This window comes from Carcharhinus amblyrhynchos, chromosome 11 (assembly GCF_965287045.1).
Source record: "Carcharhinus amblyrhynchos chromosome 11, sCarAmb.v2.hapA, whole genome shotgun sequence".
Lineage (NCBI taxonomy): Eukaryota > Metazoa > Chordata > Chondrichthyes > Carcharhiniformes > Carcharhinidae > Carcharhinus > Carcharhinus amblyrhynchos.
Window position 1 is genome coordinate 56,758,946 of NC_137334.1, and position 18,214 is coordinate 56,777,159.

Below are 18,214 nucleotides of genomic sequence, written 5' to 3' on the forward strand. Positions count from 1 at the left end.
CTAAAGGAAAGTTAGGTTGAATAACTAAACATTATCCACTGCATGCTCAAAGCATACTACATTTCAAACTTTTCCCAGTTCTGATATGAGATCATCTACCCAAAATATTAGCCTGTTTCTCTCTCCACAGAGACGGCCAGATCTGCTGTGTATTTTCAGCATTTTCTGTTTTTATTTCGGATCTCCAGCAGCTGCAGTTTTCTGCTTTTCATTTACTAGAATTTGCCTCTCCAGCAAGCAGAAACAGCATAATCGAAGTAGATTCTATACAGGATATGTAATGATGACCAAAGGAGATAGTATAGTGCTGGCCACATTTCACTGTATGTTCTGATGCAGTTCCTTGGGATCGAGGATGATTTGCATCTCCTCCAATTCGATGGATTCTGAAATGGCTGATGAGTCCAATGCACGATCTGCAGATTCTGCCACAGGTGGGGCAGGGAGTTCTTGAAGAGTTGGGAAGATGCGTTGTTGGAAGTTTGTACGCTCCCTGTAATGTCTCAACTTCGCCTCTGCACATTCCTGACAAATGTGCTCAGTGTCTTCCTTGAATGAGTCTTCTCCATTTTGGTTGGTCACAAGCCATGGTCTCCTGTGAGTCGGTGAATATGAAAGAAGTTTACAGAAGGTGCCAATATACAGTGAAAGGCAAATTGTAAGAAAGAATGTAGGAGATTACAGCAGAATAGGTCAGTGGTGTGGACAGAAAGAAAGCAAATGCAGTTCAGTGCAGATAATTGGCAAGCACTATATTTTGGAAAAAAGAAATGTGGGAAAGAAAAATTGGTAGGGGATGTCCTGTATCGATAGTCTTCGAATGGCTGCCCAAAGTAAGTGTTGACACAGTCCTAGAAGTGGATCATCTACCTCTGTTAGCAGTAGAGACATATGTCAAAGTGCAGCTAACATAAAAAGACACAAGGTTGAATTACATTTGCAGGAATACAACTGATTGTAAAAGGATAAATGAAAATTGCATGTAAAATTAAATTGAAGCTGATGTGCCATTTTGCATACAGATATTTAGTCGCTTGGTATGAGTGGACCTAATTGTCATTAACAACGATTTAAAATTCTTCACAAAGTTATAATTTTCAGTACCACTGATACTTAAATAGAATAACAGACTTTTGGTAACTCTGATTTGCAGGAGATACCCTGACTGTTTAATACAGTTGAAAATTCTGTGAAGTTGTTTTTGGACTTGCTATTAGGAACAGGAAAGTGATTGAACCAAAGCAATTCAATTTATTTCTCCATATATCTCCTTGGCCCAATTGAGGCACTTAGGTGGCCACTTAAGGGCCTCATCCTGCTGCCACTGGGATTCAACAACCGCAGACAGGGAACTTGCCATTCAGGCCAGCAGACCACCAGTGGACTGTAGTCTCTTGAGCCAGGATATGGAAAGGAAACTAACTTCCTACCATTGCTTCTGATCTTTCCCGCCCACCTTAACTGATGGCCCTTCCCTGAGGCCCCTGTCCAACCCACACTTATTGCTGTCCAGAAATCCATTAGCATTCTCTGGTGAAGACTCCATTATAGTCCTGGCAGTGACCACCACTGCCAGGGTGCTGCTATACTGAAAAGTTGCTGGCCTTTAACTGACCAGCATTTCTTGAGTGTGAGACCTCTGCCTTATTCGAAGCTGAATCTGAAAGGAGGTGCAATGCTATACAGTAAGTACCTGACTGGAATGCAGTAGTGCCGGGCTTCCTGAGGAAAACAATTAAAAATTCCCACTTGTTCTGCAACTGATGGACACAATCCTTGTCGCCCACCTTGAATCCCAGCTCCCATGTACTTTTGTGCTGCCACATGAAGTAGAGCAGCAATGACCCGACTTCAGAGAAGCCCTTAATTGGCAAGTTGGGAAACCTGCACACGCAGAAACAGAGAAGGCAGCCTCAATATGTGTCCAAAATATCAGCTTATTTGTTTATGCAAAGAAAATGCTAGCCCCATACCTGAGCAAAATTGCTGGCGGCAGGAACAGCAATGTTGAACTATTACAATAGCTGGCAACCCTAATTTTCAAGTCTGCCGGCCTCTGCAATTTCCCCAATTAGGCCTAAATTCTTGTATTATTTTCTTCCCCTAGCCTGGCCAGCAAAACCCAGCTGTCCTGTTAACCACTTCCTTATTGCCACAATCCCCACCATTTCCCTGATTTTTGTGCTGACCCCACCAAACTCAGGGGCTTCCAACTGAGGTGTAAGAGTTGTACTGGCAGCAGCAGTGGAAGACACAGAGATGCCCTATTTGAAGGCTGAGATGGATACTTCTCCTTCCCTAGTGACTACTAAACCTCACTTTAGGTTTAGGTTTGGACAAAACTTGAGATGAAAGTTTTTCCACATATTCGGGGTTCTTTGACGCTTTGAATGCAGCTTCCTTATATAATGCTGCTTCTTCCTTTGCTGGCATTGGTAGACTCTCTCTTAGTGTCATTAACACTGCTGGGAGTCTGCCATACAGAGTAAATGAGATGCAGAAGGAAAAAAAAAATAGATAAAACAACTTGGCAGTGTCAGAGCAGGAAATCATGCCCTGATTCTCTGAGAGCATATTAAGAAAAATCCAACTATTATCTTACAAAATCACAATGGCTAGCATTGCTGCCTCACAGCACCAGGGACCTGGGTTCGATTCCAGCCTTGGGTGACTGTGTGGAGTTTGCATATTCTCCTTGTGCCTGTGTGGTTTTCCTATGGGTCTTCTGGTTTTCTCCCACACTTCAAAGATGTGTAGGTTAGGTTAGGTGGATTGGTCATGTTAAGTTGCCCCTTAGTGTTCCAAATGTGAGGGTTAGGGAGATTAGTGGGATAAGTGCATGGGGTTACAAGAATAGGACGGGGAGTAGGCCTGGGTAAGATTCTCTGTCGGAGAGTCAGTGCAGACCTGACAGATCAAATGGCCTCCTTCTGCATGTAGGGAATCTAAGATTCTATGATTCTTTATCTGCAGCACATATGTAATTATATGGCGGTGTGAGGTTGAGCAGGAGTGGATGTCATGACGGGTCAGGAACTAGCCATGATACTGGCCTCTAATTTTTCTTTTGAAGGAGTGTGTCAGTGGATTAAATTTCTACCTTTTATTGCTGAACATCTTGTTTTCCTTTTGGGTTTCCCACTTATTGAAGATCATACCATTCTTGGATTTCAGTAAGTGATGGAAATGAATATCTAGAATTGGCCAATGAGTTAACAGCATCATTAATTCAGAGCCAGAAACAGCTTGCAATTGGATGACACTGAAAAATTTTGTCATTGCCATTGCACTCCAGGTTGAGTCTTCTATTTTTTTAAAGAATTGCATTCTCAACATATGGTAAGAACATATGAAATAGGAACAGGGGTTCACCATTTGATCCTTTGAGCCTGCTCCACCATTCAAACAGATCATGATTAATTTACAATCACAACTCCACTTTCTTGCTGGAACCCCATGTCAGTTGATTTCCTTAGAATTTAAAAGTAAGACCATAAGATACAGGAGCGGAATTAGGCCACTCTGCGATTCTACTTTGCGATTCAATCATGGCTGATGTGTCTCTCATCCCCATTCTCCTGCCTTTTCCCCATAACCCCTGATCCCCTTATTAATCAAGAACCTATCTATCTCTGTTTTAAAGACACTCAATGACCTGGCCTCCACAGCCTTCTATGACAAAGATTTCCACAGCTTCACCACTCTCTGGCTAAAGAAATTCCTCCTCACCTCTCTTTTAAAGGATCGTCCCTTCAGCCTGAGGTTGCGCCCTGTGGTTCTAATTTTTCCTACTAGTGGAAACATCCTATCCAAGTCTACTCTACCCAGGCCTTGTAGTATGCTATAAGTTTCAATAAGATTCACCCTCATCCTCCTAAACTCCAATGAGTATGGACCCAAAGTCCTCAACCATTCCTCATATGACAAGCTGTTCATTCCAGGGATCATTCTTGTGAATCTCCTCTGGACCCTTTCCAAGGCCAGCACATCCTCTCTTAGATAGAGGGCCAAAACTGCTCACAATTCTCCAAATGGGTTTGACCAGAGCCTTATACAGCCTCAGAGGTACATCTCTGTTCTTGTATTCTAGCCCCCTCGACATGAATGTTAATACTGCATTTGCCTTTCTAATTGTCAACTGAACCTGCATATTAACATTAAGAGAATCTTGAACAAGGACTCCCAAGTCATTTTGTGTGATTTCCCTTGATTTCCTAAGGATTTTCCCATTTAGAAAATAGTCTATGCCTCCATTCTTCCTTCCAAAGTGCATAACCTCACACTTTTCCACATTGTATTCCATTTGCCACTTCTTTGCCCATTCTCCTAACCAGTCAAAGTCCTTCTGCAGCTCCCCTGCTTCCTCAATACTATCTGTCCCTCTACATATCTTTGTATCATCTGCAAGCTTAGCAACAGTGCCTTTAGTTCCTTCTTCCAAATCGTTAATGTATATTGTGAAAAGTTGTGGTCCCAGCACCAACCCCTGAGGCACACGATTAGTCATCAGCTGCCATCCTGAATAAGACCCCTTTACCCCCACTCTCTGCCATCTGCCAGTCAGCCAATCCTCTATCCATGCCAGGATCATACCGTTAACACAATGGGCTCTTAACTTATTTAACAGTCTCCCATGCAGCACCTTGTCAAAAGCCTTTTGGAAATCTAAATAAATTATGCCTACTGGTTCTCCTTTATCTAACTTCCTTGTTACCTCCTCAAAGAACTCTAACAGATTTATCAGACATGCCCTCCTCTTGATAAAGTTGTGCTGACTCAGTCCTATTTTATCTTGCACCTCCAAATACTCTGCAATCTCATCTTTAATAATGGACTGAAATCTTGCAAATGGCTGAAGTCAGGCCAACCGGCCTATAATTTCCCATCTGCTGCCTCCCTCCCTTCTTAAACAGCGGTGTTACATTAGTCACTTTCCAGACCTGAGGGACCCTCCCTGCCTCCAGTGATTGCACCAATGCCTCCACAATTTCCACAGCTTTCTCTTTTAGAACCCTGGGGTGTATTTCATCCAGTCCAGGGGACTTATCCACTTTCAGACCTTTCAGTTTCCCCAGACCTTCTCCTTAGTGATGGCCACTATACTCACCTGTGCCCCCTGGTTCTCCTGGAGCTCTGGCATCCCACTGGTGTCTTCCACTGTGAAGACTGACGCAAAGTAACTATTCAATTCCTTTACCATTTGTTTGTTTCCTATTATTACTTCTCCAGCCTCATTTTCCAGTGGTCCAATGTCTATTTTTGCTTCTCTTACCTTTTATATATTGAAAAAAAACCTCTTCCTTTCTTCTTTTATATTACTAGCAAGCTTGCACTCATATATCATCATCTCCCCTGTTATTGCTTTTTTAGTTGTCCTCTGCTTACATTTAAAGGCTTCCCAATTGTCTGGCTTCCCACTAATCCTCTCCATTTTGTATGCTTTTTGTTTTGCTTTTACGTTGTCTCAGCCATGGATGCCTCTCCTCTCCTTAGCATGTTTCCTCCTCCTTGGGATGAATTTCTCTTATGCCTCCCGAATAACCCCCAAAAACTCCTGCCGTTGCTGTTCCATAGTATTCCCTGCTAGACTGCCTTTCCAATCAATTCTGGCCAGCTCCTCCCTCATGTCTTTGTAGTTATCTTTATTTAATTGTAATACCGTCACACCTGATTCCAGCTTCTCCCCCTCAAACTGCAGAGTAAATTCTATCATATTGTGATCACTGCTCCTTAAGGGGAGTTCCCTAATCTAGCCTGCCTCATTACAAATCACCAGATCCAGAATTGCCTGTTCCCTCGGTTCTAAGCTACTCCAAAAAACCATCTCTTAGACATTCCACAAATTCCTTTTTTTGGGATCCACTATCTACCTGATTTTCCCAGTCCACCTGCATATTGAAGTCCCTCCTGATTGTTGTAATATTGCCTTTTTTATATGCCTTTTCTACCTCCTGATTTATTTTCAGCCCCACATCTTGACTACTGCTAGGGGGCCTGTACACAACTCCTGTCAGGGTCTTTTTACCTGTGCGATTCCTCAACTCTACATAGAGCATAGAACATTACAGCACAGTACAGGCCCTTCGGCTCTCAATATTGTGCCGAGCTATGTCCAAACCCAGGATCAAGCTATCCCACTCCCTGTAATTTTAGTGTGCTCCATGTGCCTATCCAATAATCTACCCACAGAGATTCTATGCCTTCTGATCCTATATCACTCCTTGCTATTGATTTTACTTAATTCCTTATTAACAATGCAATCCAGACCGCTTTGCCCATCTGCCTTTCTTTTGATAGGACACATCTCCTTGGATATTTAGATGCCAGCCCTGATCCCCTTCTAGCCACATCTCCATGATGCCCACAAAGAACATAAGAACATAAGAAATAGGAGCAGGAGTAGGCCATCTAGCCCCTCAAGCCTGCCCCGCCGTTCAATAAGATCATGGCTGATCTGTCGTGTCTCAGTTCCACATTCCCGCCCTCTCCCCATAACCCTTAATCCCTTTGCCTATCAAAAACCTATCAACCCGCGTCTTAAAAATATTTAGTGAGGCAGCCTCCACCACTTCAACGGGCAGAGAATTCCAGAGATTCGCCACCCTTTGAGTGAAGAAGTTCCTCCTCAACTCTGTTCTAAACCGCCCCCCCTTTATCTTGAGGCTGTGCCCTCTAGTCCTACTGTCCTTTCTGAGCGGGAAGAGCCTCTCCACCTCTATCCTATCCATCCCATTCATCATCTTATATGTCTCAATGAGATCTCCCCTCATTCTTCTAAACTCTAACGAGTACAAGCCTAGTTTATTCAGCCTCTCCTTATAGTTCAACCCCCTCAACTCTGGTATCAGCCTAGTAAACCTCCTCTGCGCTCCCTCCAAGGCCAAAATATCCTTGCGTAAGTGCGGCAACCAAAACTGCACACAGTACTCCAGCTGCGGCCTCACCAGTGCCCTATACAGTTGCAGCAAGACCTCCCTACTTTTATATTCAATCCCCCTCGCTATGAAGGCCAGCATCCCATTTGTCTTCCTGACCACCTGCTGCACCTGTAGGCTGGGTTTTTGCGACTCATGCACAAGGACCCCGAGGTCCCTCTGCACCGTCGCATGCTGCAGTTTTTCGCCATGTAAGTAATAGTCCTTCCTACCATTATTCCTACCAAAGTGGACAACCTCACATTTGCCAACATTAAATTCCATTTGCCAGTTCCTGGCCCATTCGCCCAGCCTATCTAGATCCTTCTGCAGACTCTCCACACCCTCCGCACAATTTGCCGTTCCACCAATCTTGGTGTCATCAGCAAATTTCGACACCATACACTCGGTTCCCTCCTCCAGATCATCTATATAAATGGTAAATAGCTGAGGCCCCAGCACCGACCCCTGGGGCACTCCACTAGTCACCAACCGCCAATCCGAATAGCACCCATTGACCCCCACTCTCTGCCTCCTATTTGACAGCCAATCCTCTATCCACGCCAACACCCTACCCCCAACTCCATGCCCCCTAACCTTCTGTAATAACCTCTTGTGAGGCACCTTATCAAACGCCTTCAACAAGCTCATTTATCTGTATGTTAAGTGAACCTTTATATACTCAATGACTGAACATCCACGTTCAAAGTTTCAAAGACCCACAACCCTTTGAGTGAAGAGATTTCTCCTTATCTCAGTCTGAAATGGCTCTTGTGCAAAGATGTCCAAAAATGTGTGGGTTAGGTGGATTGGCCATGCTAAATTGCCCCTTAGTGTCAGGGGGATTAACGAGAGCAAATGCATCGGGTTATAGGGATAGGTCCTGAATGGGATTGTGGTGGTGCAGACGTAATGAGTTGAAAGGCCTCCTTTTGCACTGTAGGATTCTATGATTCTTAACCCGAGACCATATCCCCTAGTTCAAACAGTTAGGCTGGAAGAAACAGTTTGAATTGTTATGGCATAAACCCATAATTTAATGCTTCATGGTACAATTCACAAACTTATAAATGAACTGTACAACCTGACAGCGCCTTTGTATTTGCTCCTAACGTGTTATTTTTGCCATAACAATTTGTCACCACAGCTCATTTTGTTCGCAGGATTTTTCCATCAGGACTGTTACATGTCACTGCATTGTGAATCAAATTTGGTGGAAGCTTCTCTGCTCTGGATTTAGGTGTAGCTGGTTGGCCTGTTTCCTCTTAGCTGAGATGCAAGTTTTGCTGCTGTCATGTGCCGTTGCTATTGGTTGCATGATTAGCCAGTATCACTTAGGTAAGGAAAAGCCACATCAAGACTCTCCAGATAAGGAATTTACAAGACACAGCATACAGTAACGTAGGTAGAATGCAGGTAATTCCCTTGCAAAGGATTCTGTTTTATTGAAATACAAAAGTGAATGCATAACACATTCACCTAAAATTTGGAGCTTGGCTGGTCACTTTGGATACTGATTCAAATGCAGCATTTACTTTTTATGAAAGCATACCTCTCACTGAAACAAAAGAAAAATACATATTTTACATTGCTATATTACATTCCAAAAGAATTATGGAAATCTGAAATAAAAATGGAAAATGCTTCAAAACTTAGCAGGTCAAACCCTATCTGTGGAAAGAAGATCAGGACAATTATACTTCAGCAGAACTCCCACTTACTTAGCAAACACCAAATGGGATTTAGATTAGAGCATTGAAAGGACAATCCTGTCAACAAATTAGAAATTGGCTTCCTAAATAAAAGGTGAATCTAAATACCTTCATGTGCACAATTTGGTAAATATCTTAAACAAGTGCATTTATTGAAGTGATATAGCACTTGCAGCATTAATCTTTGGTGAAACTTTTGCGTGTATTAATAGTAATAAAGTGTTTGAAAGGCCGTCTTTCATGAAGGGTGGACCACTTACTGATTACATCTGTAGCAAAGATAAAGAAGATAGTCATATTGATTTTCTGATGTTTATGTGACTTAGATAGTTTTTCATAAGTTTCCTCTTGGTAAATACATATATACATTTGTTACAGATGCATTTGTGTAGAACCGCAAATCCTGAGCAACAAAACTTTGCAGTACTGGAATAACTTCAATATCACAGCAACAGAAATTCCATGGGGAAATATGACACTGTCAGTAAGTTTGAATTGAAGCCACATATGTCAGATGTAATGGTGCGTGGGGGCATTTAGTGAACCTAGAAGGAAAACCAAGCTTTGGACAATCGTGCTTCTGCAAAATATATTTTATTTAGAAAAACTGTATATATTAAAATGTAAACAAATACAATTATATCAATATTACAATTCTAATCTAAAACATGCAGGGTAATTAGTTTAATGGCATACAATTATACAAAATTTAGCATTCAGGTAATCTACTTTTCACTCTGCAAGTAAAAGCAAATGATTTGTATGCTAGAAAAACTTGTAACAGGAAACAGCAAGCTGAACTTTATTTGTGAGGTCAGGAATTAGATGTCAGGTGAATTCCTGAGTCTGGTTTGGCATCATGTTGGGTGTCAGATGCATGGCACATTTTTTAATGAACTGACCAATTAGTGACCAGGGCACACCTTCCAGCAATGACACATAGGCAGCCCATTGCCAGAGGTAGAAGCTGCCAGTGTGGGTGGGGGGATTGAGAGGACACCTCAAAATATTGATGCCGTTTGTTGCATCATATGGTTGAAGTCTAGATGAGGATTTTGGGGATTGGCTATTCTACCAAAGTATGCTGCCGTAGTCTCTGGTTTCTCAAAACCATTACTCTTTATTTACAGCAAGTATTTACACATTTGGCACTCTACAGGAGGTTGGAATTTCTTCTTCCAGGTCTCTCTTACTTCTCAGTCATATGATCTGACATCATCACTACATCACTGTCATGTATACTTCTGGTGTTAACGTTTGCTATCAGGCCATCCTTGTGAAGGGCAACCGCTCATTGGCTGGCCACTGACCTGAGCTGTAGCCTGTGGCTATGACGAGTTCAATGGGGTGGTATTTCCTTACTGAATAAATTGCTGACCAATTTAGGAGTGTATTTCAGGTTTAAGGACAACTGAGCTTCATTATTGTATGTCATTGTTAAACTGAACTCGAGATGACAGCCTCCAGAGAGATGGCCTCTTGGCATAGTCACATGACAATGGCAATGCTATGTAGAACTGATTGCATTTCAACCCCAAACAAGCCTTTTTCATACACAACAAAAATACAAATATCTCCGTTTTCCGAGAGAGCTCAAGACTAATTTGCATGCATTAACATGTATAGCTGAGTTACACAAGTTACCCACTACACACCCACAGCTGTCATGCATTCACAACTGTTTGTTCTACCAATCAATCTCTGTACCTGATTGCATATTTAAATCCTTTGAGAACTTAAATTGTGCACATCATTTAATGTTACTCATGCGCATTGACATTTGCTGTTTTTCCTAATGACGTTCCTTCTTCGGGGAATGTTGTTCTCATGGCACTCGTTGCTGTGGTAACTGTTGTTGTTCCATTGTGGTTGTTGCCGGCTGGGATTGATGGTAGTGCTATACTCAGTAGAGCTGGTGAGATTCCTTCCTGACTTGCTGATTGGAATTTGCAATTCCTCTACGCATGTCCCACATTTCCACATTGGCTGAGAATGTAGAATGTTTGTACCTTGACTGACTCGCCAATGTTCAGCTCTGAAAATGGTTTGGCACTCTTATCAAACCGAAATTTGGCTTTCTGCCATTTCACCTTCTGCATTGTAGCTGTGCTTCATGCGAGCTGGGTACAAATTCTGGCTGCAACATGGCTTTGGCGATCAGGATCATGCTCCTTTTGATCTGAAGAAGAGCCGTTGAGCTAAGGAGGGCAGAACATGTTGGGGAGATTAAGCAGGCTCAGACACGCAACATAGAAATGAGTATTGTCCCATGCACACTTTTCCAGGAGATGTTTGGCAGAGCATACAGCACTTTCAACTGAGCCCTTTGGACTGTGGATATAATGGACTGGTTATTACATGAAGAAAATCTTAACTGGAAGCAAAGGTATGGAATTTAGCAGAGACACACTGGCTGGTAATTGTCAGTCATAACCTTTTTCTCTTTTGTTTGGTACGGTTTAAGCATGTTGCAGGGGGAGCAACTGGAGAGCTCTCTCTGAATATCAGTTTGCAAAGAGGACAATACAGCAACTCCAAGATGTCCTTGATGGATTTGTTGAGCGTAGTACTGCTGGAGAGCAGGCGGAATGACAAATCGTGGGCCTCGCATGTTTAGAGCATCTTGAATGTTTAGTTCCTTTAAAAGCACAGAACACACACACAGGCCACAAGGAAGCTCCTTTGAGGTTTCTGGCCAGCCTTGATGACATTGCGTAGTCAAGTGTACATGACATCTCGCTATAACACCTGCTTCACCTACTGGATGTGGCAGGAGGAAAGTAGATCTACCTCCATGATGCCAATGTCTGCCTCATGATCAGCCTGGTCTATGGCAGATAGGAAGGCTCTGGAGATGGCATGGGCGAAGTAGAGTTCTTTGCTGCACTTGTACAGCACATTGATGTTTAGCATTGTAGGCTTAACGTCATGTATTGTAGCCATGCATTTGCAATGGAAGAGGCAGACAGGGTGGTTATGAGTGGTTGATGGTCAATTTGTACAGTTGCCGGATGATCACAGATAAAGTCTTGGAATTTTTGACATGCAAGAACCAGGACAACGAACTTTATTTGGATTTTCGTATACTGCATTTCTGAGTTACTGAATGCACTCGATGCAAAAGTTACTGGTCTTCAATTTTGTAATGCATGCTGTATCAAGTCCACACTGTGACACATCTGTGAGATTAGGACAGGAGCTTGGACACTGCACTATTGTAAAACTGGTGTAAATGCCAATGATCATTTGAGTCTGTTGAACAATACTGCCTGGTGTTCTTGCCAACATCATTCCCTGTCCTGATGTAGGGCAAAGTGGTTCAATAATATCACTATAGTAAGGAATTGATTTTAAGACGTAGTTTGTCATACTCAAGAAATGCTGTAAAGTGTGCACGTTGGTCGGAATGTGCATTTGCTGTTTGTCCGCAGTCTTCTCTGGATTTGGTTTTACATCATCTATCTGCAGGTGGCCCACACTCTGCACTTGGTTGAACTTGAATTGATACTTTGTAGTGTTGAGCATCAAATTGATACCCCTGACTTTGTTTAGGATATAATGACAGCAATTATCATATTCTGTGACAGTACGACCTCAAATTAGGAGGTCATCAAATATGATTTCAGGTGATTGATCTGCAAAGAGCTGTTCCATAAGGCACTGTAATTCGCCACTGCTGGTAGAGGTACCATATGGCATTCAGAGAAAGTGATACCTGCCTACTGGGGACATGAATGTAGTCAATCTTGAGGATGCCAGCAGGATTTGCCAAAATCTGCATTTTGTGTCTAACGCACCAAATACTCTTGCTTGTGGTAAGAAAGAAAGAAAGAAAGAACAACCCAGCACGGGAAACAGGCCCTTTGGCCCAATGAGCCCGCGCCGCCGCATCACCCTACACCTATTCTACCCTGCGTGTCTACGAATGGAACCCCTAACTTATAGAACATAGAACATAGAACATTACAGCGCAGAACAGGCCCTTCGGCCCACGATGTTGTGCCGACCAGTTAAAAAACAATGACCCACTAATCTAAACCAATCCCTTTTCGTCCATAAACCTATCCACGGATCTCTTAAACGCCCCCAAACTAGGCGTATTTACAATTGCAGCAGGCAGGGCATTCCAATCCCTCACCACCCTCTGGGTAAAGAACCTACCCCTGACATCCGTCCTATAACTACCCCCCCTTAATTTGAAGCCATGCCCCCTCGTGCTAGTTTTCTCCATCCGAGGAAAAAGGCTATCACTATCCACCCTATCTAAACCTCTAATCATCTTATATGTTTCAATAAGATCCCCTCTTAGCCGCCTTCTTTCTAGCGAAAACAACCCCAAATCCCTCAGTCTCTCCTCATAGGACCTCCCCTCCATACCAGGCAACATCCTGGTAAACCTCCTCTGCACCCTCTCCAAAGCCTCCACATCCTTCCTGTAATGTGGGGACCAGAACTGCACACAGTACTCCAAGTGCGGCTGCACCAGAGTTGTGTACAGTTGCAACATGACGCTGCGACTCCTAAATTCAATCCCCCTACCAATAAAGCCAAGACACCGTATGCCTTCTTAACAACCTTATCTACTTGATTCCCAACTTTCAGGGATCTATGTACACATACACCTAGATCCCTCTGTTCATCCACACTATTCAAAGTCCTCCCGTTAGCCCTATACTCAACACATCTGTTATTTCTACCAAAGTGAATTGCCTCACACTTCTCCGCATTAAACTCCATCCGCCACCTCTTGGCCCAGCTCTGCAACCTGTCTAAGTCTCCCTGCAAACTATGACACCCTTCCTCACAATCTACCACACCTCCGACTTTGGTGTCATCAGCAAATTTACTAATCCACCCAACTATACCCTCATCCAGATCATTAATAAAAATTACAAACAGCAGTGGCCCCAAAACAGATCCCTGAGGCACACCACTCGTAACCGAACACCATGACGAATATTTACCATCAACCACCACCCTCTGTCTCCTATCTGCTAGCCAATTCCTGATCCAATTTCCTAGACTACCCTCAATCCCATACATCTGCATTTTCTGCAGAAGCCTACCATGGTGAACCTTATCAAACGCCTTACTAAAATCCATATATATCACGTCAACTGCCTTACCCCCATCCACCTCTTTGGTCACTTTCTCAAAAAACTCAATAAGGTTAGTAAGGCACGACCTACCCACTACAAAACCATGCTGACTATCTCCAATCAATTCATTACTCTCCAAATAACTATAAATCCTATCCCTAATAATTTTTACTAAAACCTTGCCCACAACAGAAGTAAGACTCACCGGTCTATAATTCCCGGGGAAGTCTCTGTTCCCCTTCTTAAACAATGGGACAACATTCGCTATCCTCCAATCTTCCGGTACTGTACCAGAGACCAACGACAACCTGAAGATCAGAGCCAGAGGCTCTGCAATCACCTCTCTTGCCTCCCAGAGAATCCTAGGGTAAATCCCATCCGGACCAGGGGACTTATCTATTTTCAAACCCTCTAGAATATCCAGCACAGATTCAGGGGAGAATAGTGTCAATTTGGTAAACCAATCAGCCTAAGAGCACATCTTTGGGGTGTGGGAGGAAACCGGAGCGCCCGGAGGAAACCCACGCAACCACAGGGAGAATGCACAAACTCCCACAGACACAGGCCCAAATCCATGTATCTGCACAGCCAGCAGTGCTAGTCACCGAGCTGTTGCGGCGCCTGTCTACCGGTCCAGGATCAAGCACACACACCGACACGAAGTACTAGGCCACTCCCGGAACCTCCAAGAGCAGCCCACGCACGACCCACCGTGTGCATGCCCCTCGTTTGACAACAAGGTGGACCTCCACCTGCGGAATAAAAAGACAAAAACGTTAACTTACAAGTCTGCTTTTCCGGTGTCTCCCGAGGTTCTGACCTTATTTAATAGCCCCTACTATAACCCTCCATCCTCGTTTCACTCATGTGCCTGTCTAACTGAACCTTAAACGAGTCCAACGTTCCTGCCTCCACCACCCTACTCGGTAGCGCGTTCCATACCCCCACATGCCTAAGATGACCTGTTCTACAGTCTTCATGGGGTGAAGTGGCCTGAGTAGTGTTTTGGATTACATATGCTGACTGTACCATCTTTTTACTGTGCTACCATTGTTGAAACCCATTCTGTGGCCTCTTCCACTGAGGTAATTACGCCCGTTTCTGCCATTCGATGTCGCTCATTGATGACCTTCAGCTTCATCATAATCAATATCCTTCTTGGTGCACATTGTTGGTGTGACCGAGACATCTAATCTAGTCATCTATGGTATATAACTGGGAGCTTGTCTGACAGTCAATAATGTCACTGTAACTTGTCACCTCCGGGGCTTGAAGTTGCACAGTATGGATTTTTGGGCCAAGTTGAATGAGCCCTAACAAGATGCAGTCCCTGAGCCCTAGTAACGGTTCAATATTTTGGGCAACTATGTGGATGTCGAAGTTTCTCTGTATGCAGTGAAGTGTGGCCATGACCGTGGTGGTGATTGTCTGTCCACTGTAAGCCATGAGGTTGACTGCTGGTTGGCATCCAAGTGTTGCCTCCAGGTCTATTTCTCACAGTCTGTTTCTGAATAGAACATGGCACTCCAACCCATGTCGATGTTGACTTTTAACTTGGTATTGGTTGAGATTATCTGTCTTGTGGTGAATATTTCTCCTCTGAGTAGCCAATTGCACACTTTCACACCATAACACGGATGATTGCATTGATGGTGCTTTGGGCACTTCATTCAGATAGCACTGTAATATACTAATCCTAGTTACATGTCTGTCCCTGGGTACTGCTGGCATGGGAGAAAGACTGCTGTCATTTGGCAAAGTGATTCTACTTCCACAGTGATGACACTTTTTTCCAAAGGCAAAACATTGTACCCTGTTTGGAGGGTGCTGGCCACTGCAGTTGGTGCAAGGCAGCCCCTGAACTAAAAATACTTCAATGTCCCACCAAAATGCTGCCGTTTCCTCCTAGCAATCTTTATGCAGTGTTTCAGGTTGTTCATCAATTGTGTATACAGGCTATTGCAGTTGATGCAGAGCACCCACTGTACTGGGAATACATCTCTTTCCCTCCTAAACCATGCTGTCTCCTGCCTGAATTCTCTGACCTCTTGGACTACTCATTTAAAATGCACATTTCTAAAGCAGACTCGAAAGTCAAGTCCTTCTGTTTCAGTCACTATTTTTGGAATACATTATTCTCAGTGCCTCCTACCAACTGATCGCTAACAAATTCTTCGGTAAACACTCCAAATGCACATTTTGCTGCTAAGATCTTTAGTGTGTGCGTGAAGGACTGGATTGATTTGAATGGTTCCTGTTTAGTAGAATGGAATAAAATTAAAATGGTGGTCTAAAATTATCCTTTCAAGCGGGGAGCATATTTCAATGAATTTCTGTAGGATAATTGCAGGATCTACTTTGTTCTTCTGAATCAAATTTAAACAATCTAAACTTTGCAATTGCTGTGCTCAGGCTTGTACCTTTTTAGTTCTTTTAGACAGTACTGCACCACAGAAGATGATCAATTCCTGCTTCAATCTGTCCCAATTTTCTGCCACATTCTCATTGGAAAGAAATATAGAACATAGAACATAACAGCGCAGAACAGGCCCTTCGGCCCACGATTGTCTATGTTTCGTAGTCATACTGCCAGTCCTGATACCTTGTAGATTTGGGTGGTCTTTAAATCAATAACTGCACAAGGGACTTTCAACAAATGGGAGATTTATCAACTGACTGCACAAACTTGTATTAACTCATCTACTCTGCCTGGGGTTGTGGGGAATTCTGACCAGCTCCAACTCCATGATGCTGCACGTGACCACATCATCACGTATCAAGAGAAAACCTGGTCTACAGAACTGATTGCATTTTAAACCCAGAGTGGAATGCTCTGCAAGCAGTCAGCCTCCAATTAAATTTGTCAGGCCCATTTTTAGGCATTTTGAGTGTCTGCTTAATACAGGTGTTAAGCCACTTGCATCTGTTAAGTAGGGGCCTAATGTCTGTCAGAGTCCCCTTTAACTGGGAAAAGGGAAATTATTGCAAGGTTAGCTTGCACAGAGCTAGATAGTCAGTTATGTTGTGGAAATCAGGTCAATAAATTTGAAGGTGGGTTTCATGAAAGATGAACTTTCATTTGCAACAGAAGAGGTAAGAACAAGCTTTTAGAAGATGCAGGTTCAAAGATAGAAATAAACACAGCTTAACCAGTCAGGCATCAAGTGGAAGTACAAAATATTTTTCCAATACAAACATTGCAAGAAGAATTAAAGTGCTTAATTTATTCTGTCATTTACTGGCATAACTATTTATTGTGGAACTGTTCATTTAACGACATGATCAGCTCTCAAAGATCAAATTTACAAAATTCTGTTGCACTTTAGTGTGTGAGCTACTGACGGGACATGTTTGTGTTTTAGGAGTGCATACAATTTCACGGAGACTTTGTTGGGACAGCCTGTGGACGCCATGGTCCGTATGTTCCAGATGTTCTGTTCTGGTCAATTATATTGTTCTTTTCCACATGTACATTATCGCATTTCCTGAAGCAATTTAAAACCAGCCGGTACTTTCCTACAAAGGTAAATTTTTTTATTATTACAGCTCAACAGTGTTCTGAAGGAAAACGGCCTTTGTGAAAAATACTTGACAACTCTTTCGTGCTTAAGGAAGTAGAAGTTTTTATCATCAGTGATAAAATATACAAAGTTCACAGTGCTCAACGTGACTTATTTATATTACGGTTTATCATGAACTGTGTCTGTTTCAATTTGCTGCTTGTTAGTGCAGAAAACATTGCCATCTAGTGCATACTCAGAAGAATAACAGGTATTTGAAAGCAAACTGAGGTGTCGAAATGGTACAATTTTGAGATATAATTACCAGTGCTTTAAAATTAATTTTAAGCTTCGTTTTGCTTTTTGGCATTTGAATGAGTTGTGGTCTGTTCTATTTGCTGAGCTGGAACATAGTAGTCATAAAATTTGGTAATTAGTGTGTGGTTTTCAATGCTTTTGAATGAGTTCTGCCTCCAAAATTGCGCCGATGGCATGTGCCTGCTTCATACTGCATCATCCTGGCACAGACGGCAGGATGGACTGGCAGGCTGGCAGCTAACAAGGACATTGGCAGGGAGATATTGATGGGAGGACATGTGCTAACATCCTGAGAGAGGACAGTCCTTTTGTGCTCAGTGGTTCTACTATCATGCACCATGGCAGCACCTCAGCACACCTAGTCATCTGTTTGAGGACAATTTGTTGGACTGCTATGAGACTCTACAAGTCTGTTTGAACATTTATGTCTACATCCATGAGACAGTAGTCTGAGCTTGCATGGCAATGAGCTGAACTTGCCATCTTCAGTCTGAGTTTCCATTGAAATATTCAGATGTTGGATGATTCCCCTTAAGCTGCAATTTCTGTTCAGTGGCTTCTCTTAAGCTGTAATGGAGGCTCGGACATTGGCCATTGGATACTGTATTGTGGTTGGGTCCATGATTGTGCTAATGAAATTGGCCACTACTCCAACTCTGGAAAAAATGGAC

At 43.0% G+C, this 18,214-nt stretch overlaps 1 protein-coding gene across 3 annotated transcripts in view; it reads left to right on the forward strand.

Moving 5' to 3' along the window:
- The window catches only part of LOC145350155 (sodium-driven chloride bicarbonate exchanger-like), a 256,118-nt gene that overhangs the window by 204,939 nt on the left and 32,965 nt on the right, over positions 1-18,214 (forward strand). For all 3 annotated transcript variants that reach the window (XM_080199161.1, XM_080199162.1, XM_080199163.1), the window contains 2 exons: positions 9,005-9,110; positions 17,088-17,249. In XM_080199161.1, coding sequence (XP_080055287.1) covers positions 9,005-9,110; positions 17,088-17,249 — 268 coding nt within the window. The remainder of the gene's footprint in view (positions 1-9,004; positions 9,111-17,087; positions 17,250-18,214) is intronic.